A 19,955-nucleotide genomic window follows, 5' to 3' on the forward strand; every position below is an offset into this window, starting at 1 on the left:
TATAAGGCTGAACTGTAAATGTTGGGGTGACTGTGATTGGTGAGTAATGAACTGAGGAGCTGACAACTGGGGAGGAGGGAGCTCCTTATATAGACAAAAGTGGAGCCCCAGAGGGCTTGTGGGTTAGGGTTTTGACTAATCTAGACAAGTGTGAGGGATTTTAGCTGGTGGGAGTAGATACAAATGATGTCATAATGTGTCAGGGGTACATAAATGATGTCATAAGAATGCAGTAGGGCCACATGAAGGCTGCGTAAAGTGACAGTAGACTGCATGAGTTGACAGGTGGATGCAGGGGGTGCATAAATGAAGTCTGAGGCTGCAGAGTCAGTGTGTGATGACATCATAATATGGAAATAGAAGAGTACTTGATAATATGTAATGACTGCAGTCTGATGGGGAGATGTATGTTTGTATCCTGTGATTTGTATAAGCATAATGCTGTGATCCTTGAATTGAGGCTGGTGACAGGCTGGTGACTGGGTATGTTGAACGTGTGATGGGTGTCCAGTGTCCAGAGAAGTGTAGGTTCCAATCCAGCGGGGTTCAGGTGATGCTTTCAGTGGTGACTAGGGGTAAAATTGGCCGTAGAATCCATTTCTGAGGTCTGTTTGATGGTATCTTGAGGCGTATTGTGAGTAAATATATGTATGCGAAAAAACTTTTGATTTTTCACTTTTCCGTCTACCACATCCTCCCCCAACTTATTGTCTGTCCCCAGACAATTCCACCGGAAAAGTGCCGTATCTTGAATTTTGGAAGCTTGAGGCTTGAGTTTTTTACTGGGTGACATGAAGAATCCTTGGGAATTTGGCCGTTGGACGTCTTCTGGGTACTGTGTCAGAGAGGCTGGGTGGGGTGAATTTTGGTCAAAAATTCAACTTTTGTCGTTTTTCTGACTTTTCTTGAAGGGAAATTTTTAAGGTGTCTGGGAGTCGAAGTGCTGCGCGCAGTCCGCAGTCCGCAGTTGCACAGTTGCGCAATGGTGCTGCTTGTGCTATGGTGGCGGCCGCAGCTGCTGCTCCAGCGCCTCAGGGTGCGCGCTGTCGAGGCCGCGGGCCTCGAGTGTCGAGTAGTGATCGGGGACTCGTACCCGTTCTTGATGGTTGACTGATTGGGCTTTGGGCCCGGGTACTTAGTGTTGGTCGTACCCGTCCAATAGCTATCCCGACCCCGCATTCGGGTCTCGAGTGTGTATGTGTGTCGGTCGTACCCCCTTCGGGGGTATGGCTTATTCAGGAGTTCAAGGCGTATGGGTTTGGGGTTCAAGACCCATACACAACTTCGCCGACCTTCCGATTCCCTCGGATACATCACCGCCACCAATGGTCAACCGCCGCCGTCGAGGTCTCGCACCATCCAAGCCTGCAGCTAGACTGAACCCTGCTAGTGAGCAGGGTTCATTTTCGAAGTAAGTGCGTTCGTGTTCTTCCTCGACAGCTGAGTGGCCGTTACGTTGGCTGATGCAGCCGTCAGATTTATTACCAGCCCCACTCGCATCACCGAATCTGACAGGTCTTCGGGGTTTCTGATTGGGCTGCCTTCGCCGGCAAGGTTGGTTTCCAGCCGGCGATCTCATAGCGGCCGGCCCTAAGACGGTAAGACTAATTGCCGCATTCTTTCCGCTTCCTACAACAGCCGGCTTCTCAAGACCTGGCCGTGGGTTCGAGTACGTATCGTTCCGGAGGGAGAGATGGCCCCGCACGCCGTCCGGCTCGACTCTATCTGGGGTTCCTATTCGGTCGAGTCGAACGATCCAACCTCTAGTTACCAATGGTCTGTGGCCTCCGTTCAGAGCCCGCGCATGGGGCAAAAGGACTACGGGTCCTTAAGTCCCTATGAGTCCTCACAGAATCCGAGGTGAGTATAAAAAAGGTTCCCCTCGCCTCCTCCCACCTCATCATCCTCCCCAGTACTACTTTTCTAGGCTTATTACTTTCGTCTGCTACCATGTCCAACAGACCCTACTATCGTACCTACTTTTCCCCGTCCCCTTACCCGTTACGAGCCCGCGGGGCCTCTGCTAGCGCTTCAACTCGAGTGCGTCCATTTTGTTCCTCATACCAGTAGCTTGCCGTCCTGTCGCACTGCTGACCCGTGTTGGTTGTTCTGCTACTAGCCAGGTTCCTCTGTACACAACCCTATCCTTATCATGGACGGGCCTATGTACAGAGGCGGGGTGATTCGTCCTTCATGGTTCCAATGGTCCCGCCAGCGTTTGGAAGCGTTCAACCGCCCCAATCGACCTCGAACCCGAGTCAATCGCTCAGCTGATGGCCCGGCTTCTCCGGATCATCGGCCTTTTGTTGTTGCCGGATCGGCGATGGCCCAAGTGGCTTCGGTGAGTTGTATATCCGGACCGCTGTAAGCTATCCGATCCGATACTGACTCCATTCTTCGGTTACTTCAGATTATCGCATCCAGTGATCGTCCGGATTCCCCGTCCGAACTCCGGACCCCGTCGCCCTCCCCGTCGCGGGTTCCCCCCGGGTTGGTGGGCCTCCACCCCCGCTTTCAGGGTGCGGATGCAGCCAGTCCCGGCCAGGCGTCTCCAGTATACCAACCTCGCCTCCCGGGTGAGAGATCGCATCCCAACTCGCCCGTTTATCGACCCGCTTCCGACGAAGCCGACAATCCAGTGAGTCAATCTTTCTCTTCCCTTTTTTCCATGCGAGTTCCTGACCACCGATCTTCGCCACACAGTTCTTAGTATCCAACCAAGTTGTCATAGGCGACGAGTGGCTGGTACTGGCTGCTCCTCGTCCCAGCAACCTCACTTCGCCGGCTATCAGCTGTCGAAACTTGATCGCAGATTCGTCCGAGTACGGGTCTCATTCCTCGGCCGAGTATGGGGATCGTTCCCAGGGTTCGGGTGCGTCAGGCTCATCTCAATCCGGGGAAGCTACTGCCGAGACCGATCGCGCCGATGATGGGATGGACCTCCTTATTGAGTGGTCGGGTGGTGTACGTCCTTCTCCTTACTCTATCACCTGCTTCTTACCCGGCCGCTCATTACTTTCTGCACCTCCTGAACAGGTCCCTCCACCCCCTGAGTGGGATGATACGTGGACCACCTTACCCGACTGGCTTAACCAGCCCGCGCCTACTGGTAACGAGCCCAACGGTCATCAACCCATCGAGGTTGATGCCGTTGATCCTGAAGGTGGTGCCGATGCCGACGGCGTTGATGATGCCAATGGTGATGCCGATGGTGAGGCCGATGCCGATGGTGTCACTGAGACTGATCTGGCGGACGACGTCAGCATGAGTAGCATTTCTCGTGCTTCCACCCCCTCCATCATTGGTCAACCCCCGATCGAGGATTACCCCTTCTTAAGCGACCTCCAAGTCCAAGCTCTCCTGGAGCCCCATCGTCCCTTAGCTATCGAGCATCGTGCTCGTTTCGCAATCGACTCCGAGGCCTATACTAGGCTCTATCACACTTTTGCTCGAGCCTTCGTACCCTACTGCCAGCAGATTCCCAACGAGGTCGTCAACGGTCGAATCCAGCGAGTTCACATCTTCCAGGTTGTATCCAAAGAGTTTTGATCTACCATGCGTCAAGCTGGCTACGATGACTAGTTCCTTTGTGAGTTTCCTCCTCTTTTTACACCTGCTTACACCCACAATACTGATCCTCTGGCTTGTTTCTTTCCTAGTTTTTTGTTGTTACTAATCTTTTGTCCAGAGTACCCGGGGTAAAATGTATCCTTCTCAAAAAAAAATCGATAGATAATCCTAAAAAACTCAAAAAAAAAAATTGTAAAACCCCCAGAACCCTAAGGATAAAGATGATTAGTTATTTTTATTTTATTGTTGTCTTTTGTTCTTTTCATTTTTGAAATTAATCCATCCCAGACCCCCCTCCCCCAACTTAAACAGGTTGTCCCCAACCTTCCCTGTAAGCATACCACTGAGAGAGAAAGAGAGAGAAAAAAGATAAGAGAAATGGAGAAGAAGGAACAGTATAGAAGCTGTGTGAGGTTTTTTTTTTTTTTTTTTTTTTTTTTTGTTGTTGTTTTATGTTGAGTTTTTGCTTTGGTTTGAAAAGATGGTCCTGATATCCACTGAACTGACAATTGAAATTATTTAAAGAGTGACTTTGTCAGGAGCAGGTCTTTTTTCCTCCCCCAACTTAAACAACAACCCTGGTAGGTGTGATCCAGCTCAGTCAGAGCCATCTGATGATCCACCATCCGAACTGTTGCCAGATACTTCCTCCATTTCGTCGTCTGCAGGCTCCGGCTGAGATGGATCCTCATCCTCCTGAATGTCTGCTAGTTCACGTCCTCAAGGGTAAAACCGTTTGATATGTGAAGCTGCATAAGCCCTCTTGAGTTCAGTCCCATCCAATTCTTCCAAGATATAGGAACCCTTGGGTAGTTGTTGCTTGATCCGAAAAGGTCCGTTCCATCGATTTGCAAACAACTTTCCCCACTGATCCTCCAGGCTTTTGTTGTAGACCAAAACTAGTTCTCCTGGATCTAACGGCTTCCGAAGTCTTGCTGCCATTCGTCGATCCCAGTATCGAACAGATGAATTTCTGACCTTCATCAACTTTTCGTGAGCTATCCCTAGAATTTCTTCTCGACGTTCCAGTTGCATAGTCCTTGCCTCCAAGAGTTGTTCCGTGGTGCTGACTTCAGTCCAATCAATCCCCAGATAAGTGTCCATTTCCAAGTCAACCGGGAGAACCGCTTTCTGGCCGAACACCAGCTCGTAAGGTGAATATCCCGTTGTGCGTTTTGTCGAAATTCTGTCAGCAAAGAGTACTAAAGGCAGATATTCCCTCCATTTCCCACCAGATTCGCCACACATCTTGATTAGGGTGTCTTTAATGGGTCGGTGTCCTCTTTCAATCATACCATTGGCTTCAGGATAATAAGGTGTAGGAGGCCTAAATACTGCTCCAATCTTTTCGACTGCTTTGATGAATTCATTCTTGAATTCCGGTCCATTGTCTGCCGTCACCGCTTTGATTACGCCATATCAATAGACCCATTCTTCAAGGAGAAATTTTCCAATAGTTGCGGCTGTCAGTTTCACCAGAGGAGCTGCTTCAACCCATCCAGACAAATCATCCCGTGCTACTAGCAAGTACTTGTACCGTCCAGCTTTGATATGACAGACGTCCAAAGCTACTCGTCCGAATAAGCTACTCTCTCCTGTGGGGTGCCGTATTTCTCGTGGAACTAATGGGTCCCTCTTTTGACAAGGTTCGCAGCTATGTACCCATAATTTGACTTTTTTCTTCAAACTTGGCCACCAAAATCGGCAGACTAATCGCTGGTATGTTTCCTCAAGTCCCCGGTGTCCTAGATCTTCGTGAACCATTCGTAATAACTTGCTCTGGTAGGATATCTTGGAGATCACTAGTTGTGGCATGGGTGAATGTCTTCTCATGAGTCGTCCATTCTGGATAAAATAGTTAACCGATTTTCGTTTAAGTTTCTGAAAGTCCTCCAGATCCATAGAACAAGGTCTCTGCAGTGTTTGTAGATAATATTTGAGGTCTGTCCAGAAACCAGAAGTCTCCCACTCCAATAGTTCCGTTGAGGCTGAAATTATGTTATACCATGAGCAGGCTTTGATTAGGGGTTCTTCCTCGTCAAAGTCTTCCGTATCATTGTAGAATTCTTCCTCTTCGTCGCTTATTGGACGTCTGGACAAGGCGTCTGGCATTGTGAACGTTTTCCCTGGCTTATGCACCATTTCAAACGAAAAAAGTTGGATGAATGCTACCCATCTTGTCATGGGGGCATTTGGAAGTGAAGGTGAGTTGATCATTTGAATTAGGGACTGCGCGTCCACTTGGAGTTCGAAATGTTGACCCCATAAGAGCGTTTGTAGTTTTTTCAGGATTCGTGCCACCCCACAGAGTTCCAGTTTAGGCTGTGAATATTTCGATTCGACTGGCGAAAACACAATTGATTCGTACAATACTGGTTGATTTAATCCGGTTTCAAGCTCCTGTTGTGAGAGTACTGCACCGGCCGCAATGAAACTGGAGTCCACTGCTAAAACAATAAGCCCTGCGTCTTTCGAATAATCAAGGTTCTTCAGGGTGATATCTTCTCCAATTATCTCTTTTAGCTGATTGAAGGCATCGTCACAGCTTTTGTCCCAGAGCCATTATAAGTTACGATTCCCATGAAGCCTCGGAGTTCCGTGACGTTATTGGGAGTTGGCCATGTCGTTATCTTATTCTTCTTCTGATCTGAAACCCTTCGTCCTTCTTTGCAGACCACATGACCCACAATATCCAAAGCAGGTACGCAGCATGCAAATTTCTTTCCTGAGATAGTGAGTCCCGCCTCTTCAATTCGGAATAAGATTCTTTCCAGCGTTTGAGCGTATTCCCAGATAAAACGTCGAATTCCGGGATTCTCTTCTAAAACTTCATCATTGTATGTGGAACCTGGCCCTTTGATACCGCCATTGTCAATAAATACGCCTACGTGGTCGGGTATCTCATCCTGGAGAATCCACATCATTTGTGCTTGATAGACTGCTACTGAATTGGTTGCGCCCTGCGGAAGTCTGGTGAGTTGAAATCTTCCTAACGGAGTATCAAAGGTGGTGAGAGGTCTTGATTCCGGGGCCAATTCCCTTTCGTCATATCCACCCATAATATCACCTAATCCATAACAGGCTCGTCCGGCAAAGGATTCCACAAACTCTTCTGTTGCTGGTGGTAGCCCTGCGTCTTTGATGGTGACTTTATTCATTTCTTGTAAGTCGTGAACTATCCTTAACTTCCCGTCATGTTTGAGTATGCAAAAAACCGGACTAGAGTAACTTGACGTTGATTGCTTGTAGAGTTTATTCCGTACCCGTTCCCGTACTTGCTCCACGTATTCGTCTTTGATTGCTGCTGGGATTGGAATCGGTTTCTTCTGCCATGGTACATGATCAATTACCGGTATGACATATGGTAAACCATATGAATGTTTCAAGAGTCCTCTTTCCTCCGGCGTGAAGGCCACAGCTTTTTCTTGAATCACGATTAAATGCTTGAACAATTTTAATTCCTCCTCCCACAGCCATCCGTCGGGTCCAAAGTTTACTACCTTCAAGCGTTCTTCCGTAATCCTAGCGGTAGGCTTAAAGTCTGGTGGATGAGGCGTAAGAGGTGTTTGGTAGGGATCTCGTGATAGCGGTGGTCTTTGAAGAGGTGGATTCAGCGCTTGTGGAATTGGTTGATTGATTGGTCTGATTTTCTTTGCTACAGGTTTATACTTTGTCATGCACCACAAGCTTCCGTCCCTCCAACTCTGGCACAATCCATCTTGAAACCTTGATCCCAAACCTTTAGTAAGTAAGGATCCAAGAAGCTGTTGTGAGTTGCTGTCCGGTTTCGGTATTCTAGTGGTGTTGACTGAAGGAGTTAATCCAAAAATGCCGGGTTTTTCCGAAGGCACTGTTTCTGGAACTGGTAGTGAGTCTTTTCTAATGTTATAGATTTTCAATAGCGTAAAGAAAATGATAAGAATATTCTCTATGAGTGATAGGATTTTAGAAAAAAATATTTTTGTCTGTTTTGATGTTTGTTGAAAGTTTTTTAGGAGAAATGATTTAGGCCAGTCGAGAGAACCCGGCGTCCGAGATATAACCTGCTTGACTAGCTGAAGCAAATTACTCCCTAGCTGGATGCCGGTAGTTATAAAAAATGCTGATTCGGCTTCTTCTTAAACATTCGATGTTCTTTGTTATCGCTAGGTTCTGATGCTGGGACTGATTTCATACTATTGGTACTGAGATCCTTTCGATTATCCCATCCTTGTCCTTGTCCGGTTCGAGCCAATGGTACCGAAATTCGCCGACCCTTGTTTCCTTGAAACGTGAGAGTCTCCCCTGTTTCGTGGTATTCTAAAGTGCAATCGTAATCAAATAGAAAAGGTCGCCCTAAAATACAATCTTGAGCCTTTGGTGATATAAAGAGGTGAGCGGGTCCGGAAAATCGGCCGATCTGTATTGGGCAGTTCTCGACTACGCCGGTAATGTCGCATCTGGCTCCACCAACACCTTGCATGGGTATGTTCACTATCACAGATTCTAGCTCCAAGTCCTCCGCTACTGATCGGGGTATGACGTTGACCATAGAACCGGAATCCACCATAAAGTCGACTTTTTCTCCCCCAACTTGCGCGGTTACGTATCCCAGGGCACAACTGTAGTAGCATGGATCTGAAGGTCCTTCTTCCTCTGGTAAGGTGGTCATTGGTGCAGCTACTTTGGCCGCTTCAGTTGCGATGTAGGTGGTGGAGGTATTCTTGCCTGACAGACGTCCCTGTAATTTTGCTATGATCTGTTCTGTGTATGAAGGCGATATTGTAGTGAGTTGTGCAAACGTTGTGGGAATCTTGACATTGTCCAAGTCCTGTAGTAGGGCTTCCTCTGGTGAGTCTCTTTTCAGGATTGTCGGTACTCGTTCCCGGCTCCAGACTTTCTCAGGCGCCTTTTTCGGAGTTTCTTTTGGTGATCTGTCCACTTCTTCTTCACGATCAATATCCATGGCATCTTTTTCTGGTTCCTGGATCCTAACTTCGCGTCGGCCTTTTTGAGCTTCTGACCTAGTGACAGGATGAGATCTCATGAAGTTTTCCGCGCCTAAGGTAGGAGGGCTCCAATGGATGGTTTGTACTGAGGCTTTCATGAAGGCCGTGTTCCCATTTTCAGTTTGCTGTGAGTCCGCCAATTTCTTGATGGCTTCTTGCATTCGAGGTTCGGCTGATGCTCCTGCAACCACTGATCGTATTGGTCTCGAAGGTACCCACGGTATTTGCTGGCCGTCAGGTAAATACCATTCTTTACCAATTTGCTTCACCAAGCCTTGTTTCATGTCTTTTGCTGCTTCTGGGCATTGATAGGTAGGGTGTCCTTCTCTCTTGCAATAAAAGCAGTTCTGGGCTTCATATAGCGGGGTTGACGGCCGAGCATTTCCGCGGTTGAATTCTTGTTTTTCTGATGGTCCTTGCCGATTATAGCCGGTGGGTGCTCCATTCTTGATCTGTTGTTTAAGCGTGGCAAGCTCCTGCTGTACTTCTTGTAGTTTCTGTTCTACCTCCTTATTGCTTGGGCTTTCCTTTAGCATCTGCTCTCGTTGCTTTCCGTCGCCTTTCTTAAGATCCAAATCCTTCTGCATGATGCGCGTGGATTCGGAGAAACTGGAGAAATTTGTGTAACCTTCGTCAACTTGTACCTCTGTTTCCGCGGCCTTTGTTAAGTCTTCCCATTTTGGTGCCTTGTTACTTCCATCCTTGGCCTTTGGAAGCTGATTTTTATTGATGAGTGTGCGTTTAATGCTTCGTTGGCTTTCTGTCGAGAAGGCACTTAAGAATAGTAAACCGGCGTCATCGTCTTTGTTGATATGTTCGTTCTTTACTAGATACTTGAGGATCGGGGTGAATTTTGCAAGGTACGCTTTATAATCCCGATAGCTTGAAATTCCTTCTTTAGCTTGCTGCTTAGCTACTTTGATAAGGTCGTCCACAGTATACATGATCGTATTATCGAGGTCACCCCAGGCTTTGACCATTGCTACTCGAAGCTTCTTCCAATCATAATCATCGTACCCATCCATTTCCTCAAGCTGGCACTTTAACTCTTCTGTTCGTATGAATCGTGGTATCTGGATTGCTTTCTCGCGATCCAACGCTCCGTGACCATATGCCGCTCGCTCGAATCGTTGCAGGAACTTCATAAACTGGCTACCCTCGTAGAAAAGCCCAGGTTCTTTGATGATGACTGGCTTTGATTGGGGTATTGGTTGGGGGTAATAATACATAGGTTGCGGATTTTGCATCGGTATTTGTTGTTGTTGAAATTGAGGCTGAAACATATATTCTTGCTGATTTTCTGTATTGTGGATTCCGTACCCAGAAGGTCGTTGTCGTGGAGTTGTTTGTCTTGGGGGTATATTTTTGGGTTGTGGAGTTTCATCAGTGTCTGATAAGTCCTCTTCAGTCTGCTCTCTGAATTGATTCTCTGGTCCCTTTCCCTTGTCTTTCCTAGGTGGTGGAGGTGGATTTGTAGATTCCGAATTCCAATTCAGTCCCGAAGTTCCTGTCAATGTTCTGTTTCTAAACGGGGTGGAGGGAGCAAATCCGCTCTCCATATCTGGTAGACTGAACGGTAAACTCATGCCGGTTCGTGTTGATTCCTGGTTTTGTAATATGAATATCCGCTGCTACCTGTTACTGTGCTCTGAAAAAGAAACAATAATATCTGGTCTCTGGTCTCTTTACCAGGGCAAATTGGGGGTTTTCTTTTAATAATTGATATAAATAACTTTACCGTTCTGAGATTGTTCTTCAAACAGTCTCTGCCTATCCAAATTCTTCAGGTCTTACACTTGCCCTTCTTAAGGTTTTATAAACAGCTGTTTTCTTCAAACGATTCCGGAGTTCTCTTCTAACAGGATCCTAGTTATCCAAATTCTTCAGGTCTTACTCTTGCCCTTCTTGAGGTTTTATAACTGGCTGCTTCCTTCGAGATACTCTTTTCAGTTCGGATGGTTAAGTTTTCTTTTCAGAGGTTCGTAATCGGTCCTTTGGATGTTCCTAAAAGTCGACTAGTCGTTCAACAGAATAACTGAATATGCCGTTGAGTTTGATAGATTTGTTGATGAATTTGATTCCTTTTTCCGCTCGAAGTTGAGATCCGTAGACAATGTATTTCTGGTTATATGGTTGAAATTGATTATCCGTTGTCGATCAAACAAGATTATCCTATCACGTTGGGGACTCCCTTGTAAGACTCAAAAGTGTTCCTGAGAACCTTTTGCTGAATGGAGAAGGGGATGATGGAGGTGCAAACTCTGCCCTTCTATACTATCAGATAACAAGACCCACCAAGGTAAGCTTGGCAAGTTTTAATGAAGTGATAGGGTTGGTTGGTTCAAGATGAGCTTGTTGATGACACTGAATAAATTGTTGTTATTGTTAATGTAAGGGTTGTTATGTAGGTTGTTTAAGTATATATATAAGGCTGAACTGTAAATGTTGGGGTGACTGTGATTGGTGAGTAATGAACTGAGGAGCTGACAACTGGGGAGGAGGGAGCTCCTTATATAGACAAAAGTGGAGCCCCAGAGGGCTTGTGGGTTAGGGTTTTGACTAATCTAGACAAGTGTGAGGGATTTTAGCTGGTGGGAGTAGATACAAATGATGTCATAATGTGTCAGGGGTACATAAATGATGTCATAAGAATGCAGTAGGGCCACATGAAGGCTGCGTAAAGTGACAGTAGACTGCATGAGTTGACAGGTGGATGCAGGGGGTGCATAAATGAAGTCTGAGGCTGCAGAGTCAGTGTGTGATGACATCATAATATGGAAATAGAAGAGTACTTGATAATATGTAATGACTGCAGTCTGATGGGGAGATGTATGTTTGTATCCTGTGATTTGTATAAGCATAATGCTGTGATCCTTGAATTGAGGCTGGTGACAGGCTGGTGACTGGGTATGTTGAACGTGTGATGGGTGTCCAGTGTCCAGAGAAGTGTAGGTTCCAATCCAGCGGGGTTCAGGTGATGCTTTCAGTGGTGACTAGGGGTAAAATTGGCCGTAGAATCCATTTCTGAGGTCTGTTTGATGGTATCTTGAGGCGTATTGTGAGTAAATATATGTATGCGAAAAAACTTTTGATTTTTCACTTTTCCGTCTACCACAACGTAAGTACGATACAAGACAGAGACCAATCAGCGTAGCAGCTTGGTCTTATCCTGTTGGAACGGATGGTCTTGTTGTGGGTCTGTTTGTTGATTGTGCAATGTTCTGAGTCAGTTTTTCTTCTATCTCTTTATTTTGTCTTTGCTGTGTTTCTTCTGCTTACTGGGCACTTGGGCTTCCAATAGTCTTACGAGTAGGTCTTGTTTCTTTCTGGGTCCAAGTCAATCCGCAAGAGTTCTATGGCAGAAAGATAAGGTCTAGTCAGCCTTATTTCTAAGTCTTCTATGATCTAGCTCTTGGGACGTACAAGGTTGGTCTTTCTTGTTTGTTTGGCTGGGCTTTGAACTGTGCAGTTCTTGCTGGTTGATCCGCGGCTGCAATTGTCACAATGATGTTCGTCAGCTTATGGTCTGGGGCTTTGTGCTGCAAAAGGGGCTTAATCAGCTTACCTTTCTTAGCGGCTGGGCTTAGTCTGGTTGCGAGCTTCCTTGCGGAATGCTGCGCGTCTGGGGTTAACCGCGCAAGCTTCCTTGCGGGTAGCTGTGGGTGGGGGTCTTAGTCCATAATCCTACAATTGGAAGGAGCACATATTGTCTTTTCAAGAACGCTTGGACTGATTTCCAGCAAGGTTCACAAAAATCGTTGATTTGGAAATCTAGGTTTGTAGTTTTTCACCTCACCTCAAAACCCATGATCCCTCCTCACAGCGGCCACAGCCACCAATGTACGATTCCTGTGTCTTGATTGTATGGATGGTCAACAGGTCAGCATCATCCGTTTCCCCCCAGTTCATATTACCAGTCAACTACCCACCAACATCATATTATTTTCTTTTTGAATGTATTGCTTTGGTCTGGATCTTTTTGCCAGGGAGAACCCACCTCCTGGTTACTTTACCAGTAGTGAATACCAGCGTGTTCACCTCTCAGGAGAGCCAACAAAGGACTTGCGGGTAAGTTTTCCTATTCTCATCGGTGTTGATCCCCAAATTCTGATCTTTCTTTTTTTCTGCATGCAGCCGCAGATCATTTTTTGCAACACCGGCTTCAAGCTGCTTTGTCCAAAGAATGGCAACCAGTGCCGAGCTCAATGGACGCCTGTCAACTTGTCCATGGCCCACGGGAATTTTTATGTCTTAATCACTGCCAGACAGACCCCGCTTGCAGAGTTTCAAGAAAAGATAGCTTCTGCATGCAACAAGAAATTTGACAACGCGGGTAACCTGATTAGAAATGCACTCAATAAAGGATCCCCCCAAATTGTTTGGAAGCTTTTGATGCATGCCAAAGTTTCTCCGGAGTTTGCAAAATCAAAGAACTATACAATCAATGATGCACCATCTTTTGATTGTTGGATGGATGCTATAATTGAGCTCGGGAAGGACCGTACCAAAGTCTTGTTACTCATTGAAATGATCAACACAGAAATCAATCTCAAGAAATCCAAAGCCGTTGTTGAGGTCAAGAACCACATCATGACCGTTGAAGCTGCTCAACAGGCTTCTTTGACCCGCCCAGCTCCGGATCATCCAGCTAACGTCATAACTGCTGATTGATTCAGCCCAATCAACATCCAGATGAACCTCATCTACTCGACTCACCCACCGAACTCAAAATACCACAAAAAGTTCCTGGTTTTCATCTATGCAACTGATCCAAATCGATTCATCCCCTTGACTACAGTGATTGTCCAACAATGGGCCACAGACCTGGTAAGTCAAATGGCTTTGATTTTTTTTTTAAAGATTAATTTGCTTTTTTTGCTTGAAAGGTCAACATTGTTGCTGGGATCTTGATCTACTCCCCTCTGGGCGACTTGAAATACGAGGTGTTGTCTTTGAAGAGAAGGAAGCTTGTCCACACCTCCGAACATCGCAAGCGAAGCCAATCTGTCAATTCTGCCAATTCTGAAGTTGTCACCCCCGATCCTCAAATGCTTTGTGATTACATCAAGTTCATCAAAATCCGTCCCAGCAAACGGAACAAAGTTTTGGCAATCCTTGATGAAAAGGACATCACCCATCCAATGTTTTTCAAATCAAAGCAAATTACCAACAAGAAGATGCTTCAATGGGGTTTAAGCAATGGTATAGTTTATCAACTAAAAGAGAATGTCTCCAAGTTTGAGAAAAATTTGGCCTTGCAATAGCCATCTCTTTTGATTGTTGTAGCTCAATCTTGAGCCTAAGTCTTATCACACTAGCATACTCATTTCCGCTTTTTTTAGCCCAAATAACCCCTTATCAACACTAGCTCACCGCTTTCCAATTTGCTTTTAGCCCAAATAACTCAAGTATTTCAATCATGGCACTTGACTTTGTAGCTTGTATCCCACCAATCAATTTCATCTTGATTCTTGACAAGATTGAATTGTGTAGCTCTGAATCTTATCTCACTTGCCTTCTTTTTGTTGAATTGTATTAGCCCACACAAGCCCATGGCCCCATATCCAGAATAGCAATCCTAGTCAGTTTTAGGGATATCATTGGTTTTTTTCTGCCTGCTACCAAGCAGTTTGATTGGAAAAACTTGCAAGAAAAATACTGTCCTGATGGGTAATACCCATCAAACAAAGGGCCAAGAATCCTTTGAACGATTGTCCCAACTGTAGCAGAAAAAATGCTCACTTGCACTTGCTAGGATCCACTAGGAATTCACTAGGACTCATTTGAAATTACCCGGACTTACTCAGAATCACTGAGATTGCTCAAGATGTGCTAACTGTATGATTTAATTTCAATTTGGGTAGCTAATTTTTTGGTTAGAAGACTCTTTGCTACATGGTTTGTAATACAGGCTGATATTGATAAAAAAATCAGATTGGAGGGGTCGGAGATCACACTAGAGGAGGATCAATGGTTTGGTACGCAGTAGCCTCAATGCTTGTAGGCATTGTAGGCCATCTCCGCAGTCAAAACCTTGCCAGCGATGCAACGGATAGTGCCTTCAGGATCCCTAGAATGGTTGAGTTCCTGAGAGGCTCGCAACTTATCTTTGATATTCGCAAACCCAAGCTCAATGGGGTTGAGCTTGGGACAGTTTGGTGGAAGGTGGTAGATGCGAACTCCGGCCTCGCTACAAAGCTCTTGAACCCAATTGCCCCAATGGATCGCCGCGTTGTCACAGACAAGAACAGAGTTTGGACCTGGATATCTGTTCATTTGGGGAAGCTTTTAAAAACATTTGTATTAGTTGTAGGCTCTAAAACCCTAGATGTTTGTAACTCACCAAGTCAAACTCAAGGAAATGCTCAAACTTGCGAGTGTTGTAAGTTTCAGAGGTCATCATAATAGCCAAGAGTCCGTTGATGGATATCACAGGTAGGAGACTGAAGTGCTCCGGGTTCTGATTGATAATCTGGCAGTCAGCGGGGGTCCCTATTGCTGACCTCGCAAATGATCACAGTAGATCACTGTCACAAAATGAGCTCTCATCTGAAGAAAAAGATTGTCAGTTTTTGAATCAGAAAAAAGAGAAAAGAAAAACTTACCAGTAAAGACAAGAAAATAAGCTGGGAAGAACTCCATCTTCTCGATATAGGAGTATTTGGCGGTGAGTGACTTTTGGATGTTTTTTGTCTCGGGTTTCTTCAATTTTATCAATAAACGTTCAACAAGATTGTGGTGAACGGCCTCGGTGCTGAGAAGGATGCCGGAGGAGTCATAGAGACGCTCCTGGATCTTGTGGAGAAAGAGTCCCGGCTCCAACCGGACTAGTTGGATCATGAAGTTGCATTTGACTGGAGTTAGGCTCGCCGGTCGGCCCCGCTGTTCATACAAACCCGGATCTTTGACAAAGCATTGGGTCTCTTGGAAAAGGTGGATCCACCGACAGAGCAACTGCGGAGACGACGTAACCTCCAGTAACTGGCGGATGTGGGCCAACAAATGCCCTTGTTGCGCCAGGCAGACCACAGCGACCTTGATTTTGGGGGTGTAGGGCTGATAAACCATGGTAGGATTGACGGAGGTGTTGGGTTTGACCAATATTGGGTGGGAGGGGTCGGGGTTATTGGGTGGGATGGATCGTGGTTATTGGGCGGGATGGATTGTGGTTGCCGCCTCCTGACCGCACAGCTGGATTCAGGAGGTCGTCCAACCACAGCCGGCATGCTGTGTTTGGCAGAAACCCCCCCATAAACACGGGTGCTGTGCCCCAAACCCCATAACCTTGTCATCCTGAACTTGTTGAAGAGTCCAAGCTTTATTGAAAAGACAATACTTTACTGGATGACCGAGTCCACCCCGGTCATGGAGAGGAGTAAAAACTTGCCTCAATGACTGGGTCTGTTCTGGTCATTGAGAGGAGAGAAACACTCCTCTTGATTACCAGAACAAACTGGTCATTAAGGGGAGGATGCACTCCTTCTTGATGATGTCCAGAATAGCCCCTCAATGAACGGGTCCGCTCTGGTCAATGAGAGGAGCCGGACCCGGTCATTGGGGGCAGTGGTTACTCCTCAATGACCGGCGAGGGGAGTATGTTATACTCTCAATAACCAGAACAGACCCAGTCATCAAGGAGAGTTTGCACTCCTCTCAAAGACCGGGTCTGTTCCGGTCAAAACACTACTCTCAATGACCGGAACAGACCCCATCATTGAGGCAAGTGTTTACTCCTCTCCATGACCGGGGTGTACTTGGTCATCGAGTATAGTATGTGCTCCTTCCAATGACCAGAGCAACCCAGTCATTGAGAGGAGTACATATTCCCCTTGATGACCGGTAATCTGCACTGCACCTGGCCGGTCATCGGGGAATCCAGTGTGTAGACACTGCTCAATGACCGGGCTGTGCCGGCCATTGGTATGGCAGCCGGAGCTTCTGCCCCTTGAACTTTGGTTTTGAGGGGTTGTGTACCCGATCCGTGTGTATTTGGCAGGTTGAAAGCCCCGGAGGAGCGCTCCCGGGGGAGCAGGAGCCTGTGCTCAGGATTTTTTTTGTCTTTCTTTTTCATCCTTTTTTTGTGTCCAGCTGAGGGCTACAAATCCTCCAAGAGTTTGATGGAGGAGCAAGAAGAATCCCTTCTGCCGGCTGGCAGAAAAAAAAGTGAGAATTTCATAGTTTTGTGTTTGCAGTGCGCAAAGTGTTTTGAGCTACCGCGCACTGTGGCTGGGACGTCGAGTGGAAGCCCCCTGCAGTGCGCGACGAATTTTTCGCGGTGTGCGAAGTACATCCAAATTTCAAAATTAACAGTTTAACATTAAGCGGACCGCCGCGCCCACCAACAAAAAAAATGGCAGCATTTCTTGCTTCCCCCCCCAAAAAAATACAGGTCCCAATGCACCTGGATCGCTTGGCTCTTTAAGCAGTTGGTGCCGAGCAAGAGCCAAGCGATGACCAGCAATCATTGACTCGCTGCCTCCTTTTATACTTTTCCCCATACTTCAATTCAAGCCGGACTCTGTTATTTAATTTCCTTTTCCCCTCCCACCTTTGCCCACATCCCCCTCCCCTTTTTCTTCCATTTTCATCTTTCCACATGCAATCGAAAATCACCCCGAGCCATTTCCCTAGCCCTTCTCCAGGCTGACACCTTTTCCGGCGTGCCTTCGAGTCTTCCCGGACGCAATTGATCCCACAAAAACGGGAAATTGAGTTTCTTTTCAGAAGTTTCATCAACGCCCTCTGCGCACCTATCCGACCCGCTCTATAAAATCCAACTCCGGCAATCCGCGTATTCTGGTTGGAGGAGGATGCCACCTTGGCATACCATAAAGGCAACATTTTAGGAAGTGTCTTAGGGCCTGTACCATAGGGCATGAAAATTGAAATTTTCCAAATTTATTAGCCTCAAAATTTCTTGGGACAAAAACTGAGCCTGGCCAAAATGTAGGCTTGAGCCCAAATGTGAAGAATTTCAACATTTGAACCCTCCGCTAGTTTTCAATTTTCGTGTACTGGGCAAAAAAAGTTGAAATTTTTCAAAATTGAGGCCCACGGCACAGGCCCTTAAGTTAATGGTGAATGAATTTACACCAGCGATCACGGGGCGGCGTAGCCGCCCTTAAACGCTAGTAAATGATATAAAACCCTCGAACGGAGATCCCCGAAGACTCCCCGCGGCAGCAGCCAAGGGCTTGCTTCCCGCCGCAGCGAAGGGCTACATATTTAAAGCGGAGGGGCCCCGGGACGGCTTCCTCCATCTGCTTGTCCCAGTCCCTGATCCAACATTTGGAGGGACCCTCGTCTCAGAGCCAGAGGGGCCTTTCCGGGTCCGTATCTCCAGTCGGCGCCAAACTATTGACCATCACGCCGCCAAAGGCGGGAGTTGCTTGATCAAGTTATCAACCATGGTGTACTCAGAGAGAAACAGATCTTCCAGAAGCAATCTTCTGATCATGCTCCGAAGCTCAGGCACATGCGCGTCCTGCCTTTGCAAGGGTCAACATGTAGCCCATACAGAGCGGTTACATCGCTGAACGAACCCGTCGTGATACGAGTGGATCATTTCCGCCCTTCAAGGACTTGTTAGAGGTCGCTGCGACGGGCCCCGGTACAGCCTGGGCTGGCGCGAAGCGCGACCTGCCAATGGGAATGGGAAGCATCAGGCTGCACCGGTGCCATCGGGAGACTTGCTTAAGTCGAAAGCGAGCCAAGATCCGACCGGGCCTCAACGGAGGACGCGTTATTTGTTCCCGGCATGAGTTTTGCTCGATTGACTGGCAGCAAGGATGGACCGACAGCCACGATCCTTCATCCCAAAGGGCCCGGGCTTTTTTCTCGTCTGTTCACTTTCTTGCGCCTGGAACCTGCTGTATGGTAGTCGTCTCTACCGCTAGGTCAGGATCCCTCGTCTCCATGCCTTTCACTGAACTTTAACTTGTGATCTTTCTCATCACCATCGGAAGAAGCTGACCAGGAGAAACACGCCCCATAGTACTCACCCTTTTTACTTGTTTCTTGCAGGGTTGACACCAGTGGAATAAGATTTAATTAGGCGGCCTGATGGCCCTTCGGCAGCTCCTCGACCAATAGTCAACCGACATGCTGGGCGTAAAACTCACAGAGATCCGTTGAACAGATCTTGATAACCACAGTGCTCGATATTTACATCAACTTCTTGTATAACCGGCGGTTCTCTCAAAAGCTCTTATTAGATCAACGAAGCAACTCAGCTGTTTTCCAAGTTTATATACCCTCCTCTATTCGTCTGCACTTTGTCTGTAGACGAGCGGAAATCTATCAAGTCCATCTGTTGGCCGGCAAGGTTAGTAATATCATGGGCTTCAGTAGCTACATCATTTTCGTCAATATGTTCTTCTTCGCGGGGCTGGTCGCCGCCAACTGGGATCCCTCAACTGGATTTCTACATGACTATCGTCCCAACGCGACTTGGCAGGCAAAAAACAAACTGAGGCGGCTCCATCACGAAGTTAAAAGTCCCTGCTACACAGCTGTTTTTATTTGGACTCGTGATTCAGCTGCGGCCTCCAATGATCGCGACGCTGCCAAGTCTCTCAATGTGCACTCAACTCTCGCCTTGCTCACCCAAAAGGCATGTTGCGCGATTCACCTGGCCTGCAAACGACAACTGCTTAAATTGTTTTGCGCTTCCATCTCGGTTCCTATAGTCCAACTCTTTGCTTGGTCTGAAGTCAACCACAGCTTTGACGGGAATTACGGTTGTGCACACCACGCCGTTTTTTGTGAAACAATGCGATGACTCACTGTAATGTTTTCTGTTGACGAAACAGCCGTATGGTACTTGCCACGCTTATACCGTGAGCCCCGCGTCCTCTGACCTAGACCCAGCTTATTTCACCTTTGGGGGAGTTAAAAGTTTCCCAGTTCCGGTACAACAGCCTCGAGCTAACTTAAGTCCCTCCCTTTGTGGAGGGGGGACGCCGTCCGGCAGGGACTACAGCTGTACTGTATAGGATGCGGCTGTAGCTGGCTGTAGCATAGAGGAAACTGAAGGCGCGATGCCTAGCCGAATCCGGACGAGGAGTACCGGTGAGGAGGGCGTGTATGCCTCCTTAGTCAGGACTACAGACCTGTACCTGAATGTATGCGCATATATCCATCCTCTTTTTTCCAGTCCGCTGCTCTGACCTCGGACCCTGTCTACCCAACACCGTCAGGTACATATATTGAACAGCTATTCCAAATTCATTCCACAATTCCTTCGGTTAAACTCACAACAACACCTTCCTCGTCCGACACCCAGACTCAGAACATTAACACTCAATCACTTCACATCAAGCCACTTTACAAGCTCACATTGCCAGCCGAATATTCATCCATTCTAACCTCAAGTCTCTTCACATTTGACTCGACAGC

General features: G+C 47.0%; 1 protein-coding gene across 1 annotated transcript; it reads left to right on the top strand.

Annotated features, from left to right (window-relative positions):
• Nucleotides 1–1,693: 1,693 nt before the first annotated feature.
• Nucleotides 1,694–3,549, top strand: PtA15_5A607 (uncharacterized protein; the record flags this gene model as incomplete). Its single annotated transcript, XM_053169386.1, has 5 exons — nt 1,694–1,860; nt 1,962–2,040; nt 2,120–2,341; nt 2,411–2,638; nt 2,704–3,549. 5 exons carry the CDS (start codon nt 1,694–1,696, stop codon nt 3,547–3,549), a joined length of 1,542 nt encoding a protein of 513 aa, XP_053020588.1.
• Nucleotides 3,550–19,955: the final 16,406 nt, after the last annotated feature.

Source organism: Puccinia triticina, chromosome 5A (assembly GCF_026914185.1).
Source record: "Puccinia triticina chromosome 5A, complete sequence".
In the NCBI taxonomy this organism is placed as follows: domain Eukaryota; kingdom Fungi; phylum Basidiomycota; class Pucciniomycetes; order Pucciniales; family Pucciniaceae; genus Puccinia; species Puccinia triticina.